Source organism: Pan paniscus, chromosome 1 (genome assembly GCF_029289425.2).
Source record: "Pan paniscus chromosome 1, NHGRI_mPanPan1-v2.0_pri, whole genome shotgun sequence".
NCBI classification, from domain to species: domain Eukaryota; kingdom Metazoa; phylum Chordata; class Mammalia; order Primates; family Hominidae; genus Pan; species Pan paniscus.
The window spans coordinates 90,531,445-90,544,449 of NC_073249.2; the positions used below are offsets into that span (position 1 = coordinate 90,531,445).

A 13,005-nucleotide genomic window follows, 5' to 3' on the forward strand; every position below is an offset into this window, starting at 1 on the left:
GCCAAGTAATTAATAATTTAGGGTTTGTGGATCATACCTAAGTCCCTGTTCCAACTATTAAATTCTGCTATAGTAGCACCAAAGAAGCCATAGATTATACATAAGTGAATGAGTGGGGTTGTGGTTCAAAAAATTTTGGGGTTTTTGTGTGTGCTTACTATATTTGAATTTTACATAGCTTTCACATGTCACAAAGTATTTTTTAAATTTGTTTTCAATTATTTAAAATTGTAAAAACTAGTATACCCCTTGCAGGCTATGCAAAAACATGTAGTGGGCTGATGGACTGTAGTTTTCCTACTCCAGTACTATATGAAAAAATTATAAAGACAAATTGGTACTCTAGATTATATTATCTTCCTCTAGAGAATATTTTATTTTGCTTCTCGACAGGTAATTAGACTAGGGGCAAGATCATATTAATCTAACTAGAAATTAAATTAATTTGAAGTTTTAGTCTCTGTGAAGGGTTCATTTATTTCCACTTTACCCTTTCACAGAGAATATAACCCTTAAGCATATGGAAATTTCCAGATACTCTGCTCAGTTTATTAGTTTTTTTGACCAAAGACTACAAACAACAAATTACAATTCCTCAAGGAAACTGCAAAGAAGTGAGGGTCGAGCTAACATTTCTGCATATTCTTTCTTTCTAGAATCTTGGCTCCTCAATTATTCACTGACTTAGTAGCTATATCCATATAGTATGGTCACTATAGCATCATTCTAGAGGTGTAGGAGAACTAATTCTATCCTTCAATTTTGTGTATGAATAGTAGCAGGGTGAAAAGAATCCTGGTAAGGAGTCACTTATTCCAGTTCTGTCGCTTGTTTTCAGTTTCTTCATTTTTAAAATAGGGATAATAGTGTGGATGTATATGTCCACTTTATCATGTTATTGTGAGGTAACATAAAACAAGGTGACGGATGCAGAATAGGAGGCAAAATCATCAGCAGCAGCATCACCACTACCACATTATTATGTCATCACTCATAGATGAACACACCAAGGCCCAGATACATGTCAGTCTAAATACTCGACAAGTTAGTCACAACTATGGAACTAAAACCTGGGTAAACCAAATCATTAATCTAATGCTTTATTCACCATTACCAAGATGTCTTTTTAGGTTGCTACCATTAGCAGTACCACCACTGAACACAAATTCAAATTAAATTCAATATTACCAATATAGGCCAGCTTATGAGGCTGGATTTCCTTTGTTTAAGTCCTAGTTTCCCATTTATCAGCTCAGTGTCCTACGGGAAATTATATAACAACTCTGTGTCTGTTTTCTCCTAAAAAAAAAAAAAACAGTACAATTGTGCTATCTTGTAGGCTCATTGTTAGGATTAAATGAGTTAATGTGTGTGCATTGCATAGTTTAGTACCTAGCATATAATAAAGAGCATGTAATAGGAATTTTTTTAGAAGTAGCAGCTCTAGGTTCGCTGAGAAAAAAAAGATGGATGACAAAGAGTCTCTATTTCTAAGGAGCTGACAATTAGCAATCTAAGACCAATGCAAAGAAATAATTGGTTAAAAATCTGTGACAATTGAGTGCCAACTTTTACATATCTTTCAACTATAGACACTTATTCCCATCTATTTGGGCTATGGATAATGAGATGGATTTAATATGCAGAAGGTTCCCTGGCAAGGCTGAGGCCTTCGGACAAACTGAGCTGAGGGCTCCAAAATAAATATAGGGTGTGTGGCAAGAAGTGCAGAGATGAGAAAGATCAGTTTAAAAGTGAGAAGACAACTCAGAGAATGGGAATGAAATATTTGTAAATCTTATCTCTGATCAGGATCTAGTATCCAAAATATATTTAAACAACTCATAAAAGAATAAAAAGACAACTGCATTTAAAAATGGGCAAAGAATCTGAACAGATATTTCTCCAAAGCAGATATACAAATGGGCAATAAGAACATAAAAGGATGCTCAACATCATTAGTCATTAGGGAAATAAATCAAAACCACAGTGAGATACCACTTCACACCTACTGGGATGGCTATAATTAAAAAAAAAAAAACACCAGAAAATAAGTGTTAGCAAGTATGTCGAGAAATTAGAACACTCATAACATTGCTGGTGGGAAGGCTAAATCCTCAGACACTTTAGGAAACAGTCTGGCAGTTCCTTAAAACGTTAAAAAAAAAAAAAAAGTATGAAAGCTCAGACAATAGAATTCAGGAACAGTGTTGATGTTTCTTTCAAGAGACTCTAAACTGCTTCAAGTGTCAGAGTATCTGAAGGTCAGCCCTCTGTATGAGGGCTCCATGCATAAACCCTCCTTGATAATTGTCGCTTCTATTCTCTCATGCATGAAGGGTTACTCCATAAGGCCTCCAAAGAAATGGACAGAAAATCTGACATGGATTTCAGCAGGACTATTACCCACGCTAATAAGGGAAATAAGCCTTTTCATCCCAGAGATTGTCCCTAATAGCCAAGCCAACTCTGTTCTCCAAAGTGTTATTTTCAGGATTAGAAAATGTGCTGCCTTAGTAATGAGGTCTCCAGATGCTCTGCTGTTTGGATTGTGTCTTCTGCCATTATCACTTGGGAGTAGTAAGTGTTGTTTTGGAGACAGAAACATCTAACACTGGGGACAGACAATTTGTACCTTATTAAAAAACACCTAAGCCAAAGTTAATGCTTTGTGACCCAAAGATGAAATCCTTCCAGTGGATGGGCTTGTGAGAATCTAGGGGAACTTAGTGTGACTTCACTTCTGGTGTTGGACACAGGAAGACTGAGATAGGCATTATTTCCTTCCTCTCTAAATAGTTCCTTTAGTTATCACATTCTTGGTGCTATCTAAAGATTAGCCAGCAAAGGGGGAAAAACTATAGCTCTGCTCAGTATGACATTAGTGACCCTCTGTTAAGGAAATTCATAGACTCTTCAGTAAAATAGCATAGTTCCATAAAGTGATTGTTAGTTAAATAACCGATGTGTTTTAAATAATCTTAGAAAAGGCATTGACAAAAATCTGGGAAACATTGTGTAACTATCAGTAATAAACAAAATCCATAGTCTATGATTGCAGGCAGTCAAATTTCCAGAGTGGAGGTTATAATTCAGGTATAAGCACAACTCTCTAGAAGACTCAAGAAACAGGCTATGTGGTGAGTTTCAGAAGTGAAACTCTGAAGGATGCTTAACGTTAAGCTCACCATTAAGGAAGCTTAACGGCTGGGATGGGGAATGTTTATGATAGTGTATACTGTTATTGCATAGCCAGTGATAGTCTATGGAAGAAGGGGGAACACGGGCTCTAATAAGAAAGAATGTGATTTCTAAGATATTGGAAACGTAGACGAATAGACTAGAGAAGAGGGCCATAAAGTACTTGGAAGGCTGTAATTGGATCCTATACCAAAGGCTGTCCAAGAATCTAAGCTCCATTAGAAAAAAGACCAATTGGGTCATCTTTATTTTCCTAGCACTAGCATAGTACTTATACTTTGTGACTTCCCAACACACTGAACTCTTGAAGAAGTTGCTTTGCTTGGTAAAATCAAGCACGATTTTAGTTTAAGCAAATTGAAATGCACAGGAGACTTTTTGTTTTAGATTTCAAAGTTTGCTTTATTAATATATAATTCTGCATATTTATGTGGTGCATGTGATTTTTTGATATATTAATACAATGTGTAATGATAAAATCGAAGTAATTGGAATATCCATCACCTCAAACATTTATTATTACTTTGTGTTGGGAGCACTTCAAATCTTCTCTTTTAGAAATTTCGAAATATAAAATAAATTCCAGTTACCTCCCGTACTATCAAGCACCACAATGGATTCCTTGTAACTATGTTTGTACCTTTTAACCAACCTCTCTTCATCCACAACCTCACCATTTCCAGCCTCTAGTAACCACCATTCTCCTCTGTACCTCCATGTGATCAACTTTTTAAGCTCTCACATATAAGTGAGAACATATGATACTTTTATTTCTGTGCCTGGCTTATTTCATTTTAAAAAATTATACATAATAGTTGTACATATTTACAGGGTACATGTGATGTTTGGGTACATGCATAGAATGAAAATGCACAGGAGATTTTTAAAAATTCAGGAAACAAGAGGATAAGTAAGTTTTCTTCTCCAGGGAAAAATTGTAAACAGTACACTCATCTAGGATTGGGCCAGGAACAGGCCTGTTTCTCATTTTTTGTAATTTATTTGAAAGCAAGGAAAGGCAATACAAACTCCAAAGTCAAAGACATTACCTGAAGTTTGAGGTTTCTGTCTATCTGTACCCTCTCTACTTTTTTATCTCTCGTTTTTCCTCCTCACCTACATTTCCTAGACTTTAGATGAGTAATCCTATCCTTGCCTACATTTTAAATTTCCGCATTCCACTCTGCATCCCTTTACTGATTATTCTCTTAGATGGAGCTGGGATAGCATTTTTGGGGGAGTGTTAGCAGTTTAAATAACTATCTGGAAGAGAAGGAGGCAAATGTTCGAGGCCACAGACCTGAATAAGATCTTCTGGTTAATAAAATACAATTACATTATGAAAATAATGTGAATTAGTTTTAATGTATTCAAGTGTAAAGGAAACTGTGATTTTACAACGATGGGCTCCACGCTATCAATTCAACTATAACCCAGGCAAGGGATCTAGATGTCACTGCAGATTGTTTCTAGATATATTAGTTAGATGAGCTACTATGACCGGAGGGAGAAGTAAAATATTGAGCATCTTCAGGAAAGGGATTAGAGGATTAGAGGCAGAACTGAAAATTATATTCAACTTAATCCACACCTGTGTTAGTATAATACATGCAGCAGTGCATGGATTTGGTCAATGCACTTCAAGAAAGATTTTGAAAGAGCATAAAAAATTCCGTTTGAGCAACTGGAAGGGAAATTATAATACTTACAAAGTTAAGGTTAAGATAATCACATACTTGTTTACAAATCCAGAAATATTAGATTGAAGCCCCTCCACCCCTGCCCCTGATCTTCTTAGAAATTTAAACTTGCTAATTTGGGGAAAATGAAAAAGAAATAACTGTAACTTCTAATAACACTAGTATCTACTGAGGGTTTCCTATTTGTCAAATGCTACGTCAAACTCTTCAAACAAGTAAGCCATTTAATTTTCATGGCAACTCTATGAAATACTAACATATTCAACTTACAAATGAGTTAAATATTATGGTTAAGATTCCGAGGAGCTATTGAGGAATTTACGCAGGACAGCTCCATGAAAAGGTTTTTGAAAAAAGTGTAATGGCAACATCCAGGAGGGAGACTTAGACTAAGATCAACCAAAAGGAGACAGATTAGTTAGGAGGCCTTGTGGTGATCACAGAGGATGGTAATGGCAGTCAGTAGTTGGGCGTTGGTAGAAAGCATGAAATGGAGGGGACAGGAAGAGAGAATTTCAGGAGACACTGTCTTTGTGTGGAAAAGGGAAGGGTGGTGATTAGGACAGTCCTCAGCTTTCTTAATGGAGATGATGGTTAAACATGGTGAGTATTATCAGGAGTAGATGTGGGTATAAGGAGCAAGGTTAATCTGCGCCAGTACAACCTCTCATGCTGGGTCTACTTGAGGTAAGATAAAAGGAAGGTGGATCAGCTTATTTGTATCCCCAACATAACTTGGAATATGCATAAGTGAAGTAAAAAAAAAATAGGACGATTCATCGTTCTCTGATTAAATGAATATTATCTTTGCTCTCATACTAGAAAAACCTATTCCTTACTTAAAGAGTCACCCTCAGATTCATTTTGCTGTCTTTTCTACCTTTGATTAGAATTCAAGGAGACAATCTAAATATTGCAATGCCATATCAAACCATTTTTTATGATCCTAGGTGATATTTATTACAAGGTTTCTAGAAAAATCATCAGTAGAAGTGTTCCCTTTTCTACTCTTTGATGGTCACTGAGTATTGTAGATTCAGGGCTTAGATAAGTGAAGACCAGGACCTAGGGTTCTGGGGAGGAGAAGCATTCTCAGGACTCTCACAGGGCATTTGGCATTGGAAACTGATGACAGTGTGAAAAGGATATCAATCAGTCTCACATCTTCTATTCTTCACTATTCCTCACTGGATCCTTGGGAAGTAATTCAGGAGTGTATTGAGAAGGAACTCTAGAGCTGGGCACATTTGATGTATCACCTGCTTCTTCCTTGACCTAGGCCCACTCCTTCAATGGCCAGGTAGTTGTTTCTTTCTTTCTTTAAACAGCTTTATTGAAGTACAATGGATATATAATACACTACATATATTTAATGTGTACAATTTAATGAGTTTGGCCATATACATACATCTGTGAAACCATCATCATAATTAAGGTAACAAACATATCTATCACCTTTAAACATTTCTTTGTGTCCCTTTGCTTTTTGTTTTGTTTTGTGGTAAGGCACTTAATATGAGATATACCATCTTAAAAAATTTTAAGTGCATATTACAATATTGTTTACTACAAGAATTATGCTGTACAGCAGCTCTCTAGAACTAATTATCTTGCATAATTGAAACTTTACATGAATTGAACAACAACTCCCCACTTCCCCTTTCTTGTTCCCCAGTAATCACCATTCTATTTCCTGCTTCTATGACTTTGACTATTTTAAATACCTCATATAAGTGGAATCATGCAGTATTTGTCCTCCTGTGACTGGCTCATACCATTTAGAATAATGTCCTCCAGGATCATCCCTGTTGTTGCAAAGGGCAGGATTTCCTTTTTTTTTTTTAAGGCTTAATAACATTACATTCTATGTAAATACCACATTTTCTTTATTCATTCATCTACCAGTGGACACCTGGGTTGTTTCCACAATTTGGCTATTGTGAATGGTGCTGTAATGAACATGGGAATGCAAACATCTCTTCTAGATTTTGATTTTAATTCAGATATATGAAAATATGGTCAGTGTCACTAATCATCAGGGAAATGCAAATCATAACCACAATGTGATATCACCTCATAACAGTTAGGGTGGCTAGTATTTATTTATTTTTAATCTATAATCAAAAGATAACAAGTGTTGGAGAGGATGTTGAGAAATTGGAACTCTTGTGCACTGTAGGTGGGAATGTAAAATGATGTAGCCACTGTGGAAAACAGTATGGATATTCCTCTGACCTCCATATGATCCAGCAAGCACACCTCTGGATCATATACCTCTAGGTATATAATAATAATTTTTAAAAAAAGAAACCAGGGAGTTGTTTCTACAGATCTCTTTCAGTTTGTTCCCACCTTCTGATCACTATCTCTGCTCTCAATCCCAGGGTCCCAGGGTAGCCTTCTATGCTTCCAAAGAAGAGGGTGGGGACAGGTGATTATTCTGAGCAAGTAGACAACAGGTCTAGGGCATTGCTCAGAGGATGGACATGCTTTTTACTGAAAGCCTTGGTCCAGCCTACTCTGTTTCATGATTAACTCATCATATGTTTCTTTCCTCTGCCCAGCTCTTTCAAACCTAGACCTACCTTGATGCCAAAGCCAAATTCCAGTTTTGTGACTGAGTTGCTCTTTGAAGGTTTCTCCAGCTTCAGGCGGCAGCACAAACTTGTCTTCTTTGTTGTCTTCCTAACTTTGTACCTGCTGACTCTCTCTGGCAATGTGATTATCATGACCATTATTCGCCTGGACCATCATCTTCACACCCCCATGTACTTCTTCCTGAGCATGCTATCCATCTCTGAGACCTGCTACACTGTGGCCATCATTCCCCATATGCTTTCTGGTCTCTTGAATCCTCATCAGCCCATTGCCACCCAAAGCTGTGCCACTCAGCTCCTCTTCTATCTCACCTTTGGCATCAACAACTGCTTCCTGCTCACAGTCATGGGATATGACCGCTATGTGGCCATCTGCAACCCCCTAAGGTATTCAGTCATCATGGGTAAGAGGGCCTGTATCCAATTGGCCTCTGGATCACTGGGGATTGGCATTGGCATGGCCATTGTCCAAGTAACATCTGTGTTTGGCCTGCCATTCTGTGATGCCTTTGTCATCTCCCACTTCTTCTGTGATGTGAGACCCCTGCTGAAGCTGGCCTGCACAGACACCACTGTCAATGAGATAATCAACTTTGTTGTCAGCATCTGTGTCCTTGTTCTACCTATGGGCCTGGTCTTTATCTCCTATGTCCTCATCATCTCCACCATTCTTAAGATTGCCTCAGCTGAAGGTTGGAAGAAGGCCTTTGCCACCTGCGCCTCCCACCTCACAGTGGTCATCATCCACTATGGCTGTGCCTCCATCATCTACCTGAAGCCTAAGTCCCAGAGTTCCCTGGGACAGGACAGACTCATCTCAGTGACCTACAGTCATCACTCCCCTACTGAACCCTGTTGTGTACAGCCTGAGGAACAAGGAGGTCAAAGATGCTCTGCACAGAGCCGTGGGGCAAAAGACTCTGTCTCCTTAATGAAGAGAGGTTGTGAAGGCTTTTCCTTTGCGTTTATAAATATGTACTAATTTTTAATGCTCTTTCAATAATGCCCTTATGTATGGGATCAAGAAGACTAGACTAAATTGAACTGAGTGCTAAAACTGGAGGTTTCTGTTTGAGGTTGTGATCTTCTACGCCCTGCTCCAGAACAGTTAGAAAATAGCTTAGCATACACTTATGAATGTAGGGGAAAAAATGCATGCCTGGATTATGCACTCACATACACATGCACACAGTTACACATACCCTGGGAATATTTTGAGTTATACAACTCCATTAAAACATAAAGTCTGGCCAGGTGCAGTGGCTCACGTCTATAATCCCAGCACTTTGGGAGGCTGAAGTGGGCAGATCATGAGGTCAAGAGTTCGAGATAAGCTTGACCAACGTGGTAAAACTCCATCTCTAAAAATGCAAAAATTAGCTGGGCATGGTGGCACACGCCTTTAATTGTAGCTACTCAGGAGGCTGAGGCAGGAGAATCTCATGAACCTGGGAGGCGGAGGTTGCAGTGAGCCGAGATTGCGCCACTGCACTCCAACCTGGGCAGCAGAGCTAGACTGGGTCTCAAAAAAAAAAAAAAAAAACATAAAGTCCAGCAGGTTTCTAAAAAGCTAATGAGCAAAATGTTTGGAAACCATCCCAGAAAGATTTTCTAGTTGACTGTTAAGGGTGTCAGAATAATTTGTGCCACATTTTAAGCAAATAAGTTAGAAGATACACACACACATATGCATTTCTGTGGATGTTGCAGGCTTTCTTGTAAAAAAAAAAAAAAAAAAGCTAGAGGCAGACCTTCCAAGTTGATGGAACTGCTCTAACTGACCTAGGAGTAAAGAGTGCAGATGTGGGAAAGAGCAAAGCAGCATCAGCTACAGAGAACACAGACGTGAACTGTCCATATTCCTGAGATGCCCGGATCAGAAAACTCAGATTGAAAAGACGAACATGCTGAAAAGGCTAACACTTTTCATACATTCAACACAAGAGTAAAAAGGATGGAGGTTGAAAGGATCAGTAAAAGAATAGTTCCTTTTGCCAGGTTGACATAAAACTCTCTGAAATAGTGTTATAAACATAAGCACTTTAACTACAACTTCTGAAAAGAATTATTAATGAACAGAAATCTGATGCATGACTTAAAAATTTTCCAGTGAGCTCCTAAGCCTGCAGGGGTGAATTTTCAGAAGTTTCTTCTTCTATACTTCCAACTTTAAACCTGAGTTATAAACAGCATTTTATGCCCGAGCATCACAGAAGGTGAAAATATGTGTTCTGGTGCAAGGAAGGATATTCTCTCTCTCATCTTTCCACTGCACTCTGGCCTTCTATACTGAGGAATAAGCATACCGTGAGTTTCAAATACAGTCCTACAGTATCCAGAATCCATCCAATCCAATGGGGTGAACCTGTAGAGGCAAGATATCACTTCTGATAGTGTGGTAAAGTCTGCTGGATGCTGAAAATGGGACAATTCATTGGAAATAAATTATTTAAGTCAAGTTAACATGTCTTTCTTTGCCAAAAATTGTCATGTGGTCTGACTGGAGATAAAAGATATCTTTGTTTTAATGTCCAGATTTCTAGAAATGATATAGTTCGTTTCTGTGAGGTTGGTCAAGAGACAATTAGATTTTGCTTAGTAGTTCTGCTTAATCTAATTAGAAGCCATCAGGTAAAGGTCTGCTGGCCAATGTCACACTGTCTTCTATCTGAAGTTGTATTTGGTGAATGCTGCAGCACATCACCTGGATTGCACTCCTTCAGGACCCACACAAGCATTCCTCCAGCTGCTGGGAGTGCCTTGGGCTAATGGCTCTCAGTTGAGTTCCTCTTCAAGAATTGTCCTTGTTAAATAGTTGCTTCTTCCAAGATCATGCTCCCTTCCCAGGGATATACTACCTCCAGTGGTTTGTCTATTTAGGGTATTGCTTCACCTTAAGATAAGTAGGAAGGGCTCTCCCAGCTCCAGAAGGAGCTTGACTACCTCACATTTCAACTTATTTGTTTTTGCCCAATATTGCTTTCTTCACTTCTTCACAAGCGTACATGCTGAGAGCTAATAAACTTGCTGTGTTCAAATCTCTGTCTCAGTGTCTGTTTTTTGGGGACCTCAACCTGCAACATTTTAGGATCTCATTTCTAAAATAGCCATTAACATAAGTGGAGAAATCAAACTTTCAGCCCTGATATATTCTACTAAATGCAAATCAGTGGCTCTTATATTTTAATTTAAAATAATTTTTTTCTATTTATTCAACTATATTTACTATGATTCAATTTGGTTGGCAGCAGTGCAGTATTATCTTCTTGGAAACTGGTTAAAAAATTAAAATCTGAACTTTTCTCAGAATCCATAGGAAGTCATTCTTTTCTTTTCAAAAAATTATCTGTGAGCAGTTTCCATTTCATCGCAGCCTGATGCTACAACCTTGCAGAGAGATTGCTGACCATTGTCAATGATATTTGAAAATTGGAAATAACAGGAAAGACTGAAAGTGGACTTATGTCATTTAATTTTCAAGAAGGGGAAGAGTGTCATTGTCATAAGTGAAATATATAAGTGAATTTTTGTGGTGAGCACATTGATAGAGTAAAAGGTTTGTGGTGGGAATGTTGTAGTGATTGATGAAGTTCCAGAAAGAGACTTGGACTTGATAAGTAGCTGTCCAGAGCTGGGCAGATCAGCTATGGCAGGAAGACAGCCCGACTCTCTAAGATTATCTAGAGTCCTAGGCTGGCAGGTGCCTCTGCCATCCTCAGCATAAAACTTCCCTCTCCAGGTTGTCACCATTTCCCATTTAATGAGAAGAGGGAAAGATCAGAGTCTTTCTTCAAGTACTCAACTCCTCAACATACTGACAAGGTGCACCATTTGTCTGAGTCTCCACTCTGAAGGTGGTCACAGGAGTATGTCTTCCATTGGCCACCGGTGGGGGAGCTACTGACTTGCTTTTCAGAAATCGGCCCCTAACTATTGTGAATTCATAAAGATTTTTTGTCTGCCAATTTGGAACAGCAATTCATGGGAGAGCAAATTTTTCTCTATGAACTGGCCTTGAGCAATTTGGTAAGAGACAGGAGGTGATAAAGGGGGTGAGAAGGGTGAATCTAGAGTGAATTATTTCTATTCCAATCATCTTTATAACACATGTACTCCATCTCTGGCATAATAAAAAATGTTTCATGTGTAAAGCCATCTTCATAAATGCCATATTTTAGGGGTCCACAAAATACTCAAGCCCTGACCCTATGTTCCACATTCCCTCTGGACCAAGAGATGTATGACTATCAAGAAGAAAATGGGTAGAAATAAATGGGCAGACACCCAGACAGGTCTGGCACAAATGTGGAATTTAGATACTGTACACGGAAGAGCACAGTGAAAGAAGAGACCAATGTGTGGAGGATAAAGGAAAATTTTACACTGGAGCTTCTTGGGGAATGCATTCTGAGCCTTAGTGCCTGGATAATTACTGCATATGAACTTAAAGTAATAAATTACAAAATATCTGGGCTCCAAGGGACCTTAGAGATCACCTCCACCAGACTCCCAGTTTTAACAAAGAAACAATAGAATCTCAGAGGCTGGCAAGTAACTTGGCCCAATCACAGCTAGTTAGCAGCTTGAATATCCAGATCTGTGTTCTATCCGTAGTCCCCTCAATCTTGCAGTGAGGGTAAAGGGGAGATAAAAGTGAAATGCGATACTCAAGAACCTAGAAAATTTCTCAGAAAATGTATCTCAAGCTGATCAAGCCCGGACTTTCTATCCATATCAAATCTCTCAGTTTTGAACTCTGAATCACTGGCCTCAATCCCTTGTCTGAAATAGAGGGGTAAATTGCTGTTTAGCCGGATGCCTGAAATGCTGATGTGCTGTGAAGAGCACTGGGGAGAAAGGTGTGGTTAATGTGGTGGAAAGCCTGGTCCCAAGGCTAAAACATAAGATAGACCTTGGGGAGGTGGCAGAGGAAGCATCCTGAAGCAACACCAGGGAGTCTCCTAGGGAAACTTTGCCTGGCCTGTTGCTGCAAGAGAAATCTTTTCTCCATTGGCCAGACTTATTCACTACATGAAGCTAAGTAACAAGGGTGTTCACTGGGATTCTGTCCTTTTCTTGCCTCTTTTAAATGATTTTTTTTTAAGTGGAGGAGAGTGTGAAGAAAGGTAATACCAGATCCCTATCCAAAGTTAAAAAAAGAGGAAAGAAATGTTTCAGTAATTTCACTGTTCTTTGTGACCCAGAAACATTCCTTGGAAAAAATGGGACTTGTGGGTCTCATAGATATTTAAAAGTTTTCTCCCCAGCCACACTTCCTCATACTATTAATTGTTCTAAGGCACGGGTAAGCTATAGGCATCCTGATCTTTCACTGATTTCCATGAATCCACAGCCAGCACCAGCAATATGTTGCGCATCTTCCCTAGTGTTTTCTCTAAGCCCTGAGTATAAATATTTTTATGGGCAGGGTCATGGGGGTAAAGGGTAGTGGTGGCAAAGACTGGATCTCATGTAGGTGCTAAAAGTTCCTAAATTTGTATAAATGT

The 13,005-nt window shown here is 38.7% G+C and overlaps 1 protein-coding gene across 1 annotated transcript; it reads left to right on the forward strand.

The window, feature by feature from the left end:
* Nucleotides 1-7,490: 7,490 nt before the first annotated feature.
* LOC112436706 (olfactory receptor 10J3) lies at nucleotides 7,491-9,840 on the forward strand. The gene is given in 2 exon segments (XM_024930689.4): nucleotides 7,491-8,326; nucleotides 8,328-9,840. Coding segments are annotated over 2 exon segments (939 nt in total). The 3' UTR covers nucleotides 8,431-9,840.
* Nucleotides 9,841-13,005: the final 3,165 nt, after the last annotated feature.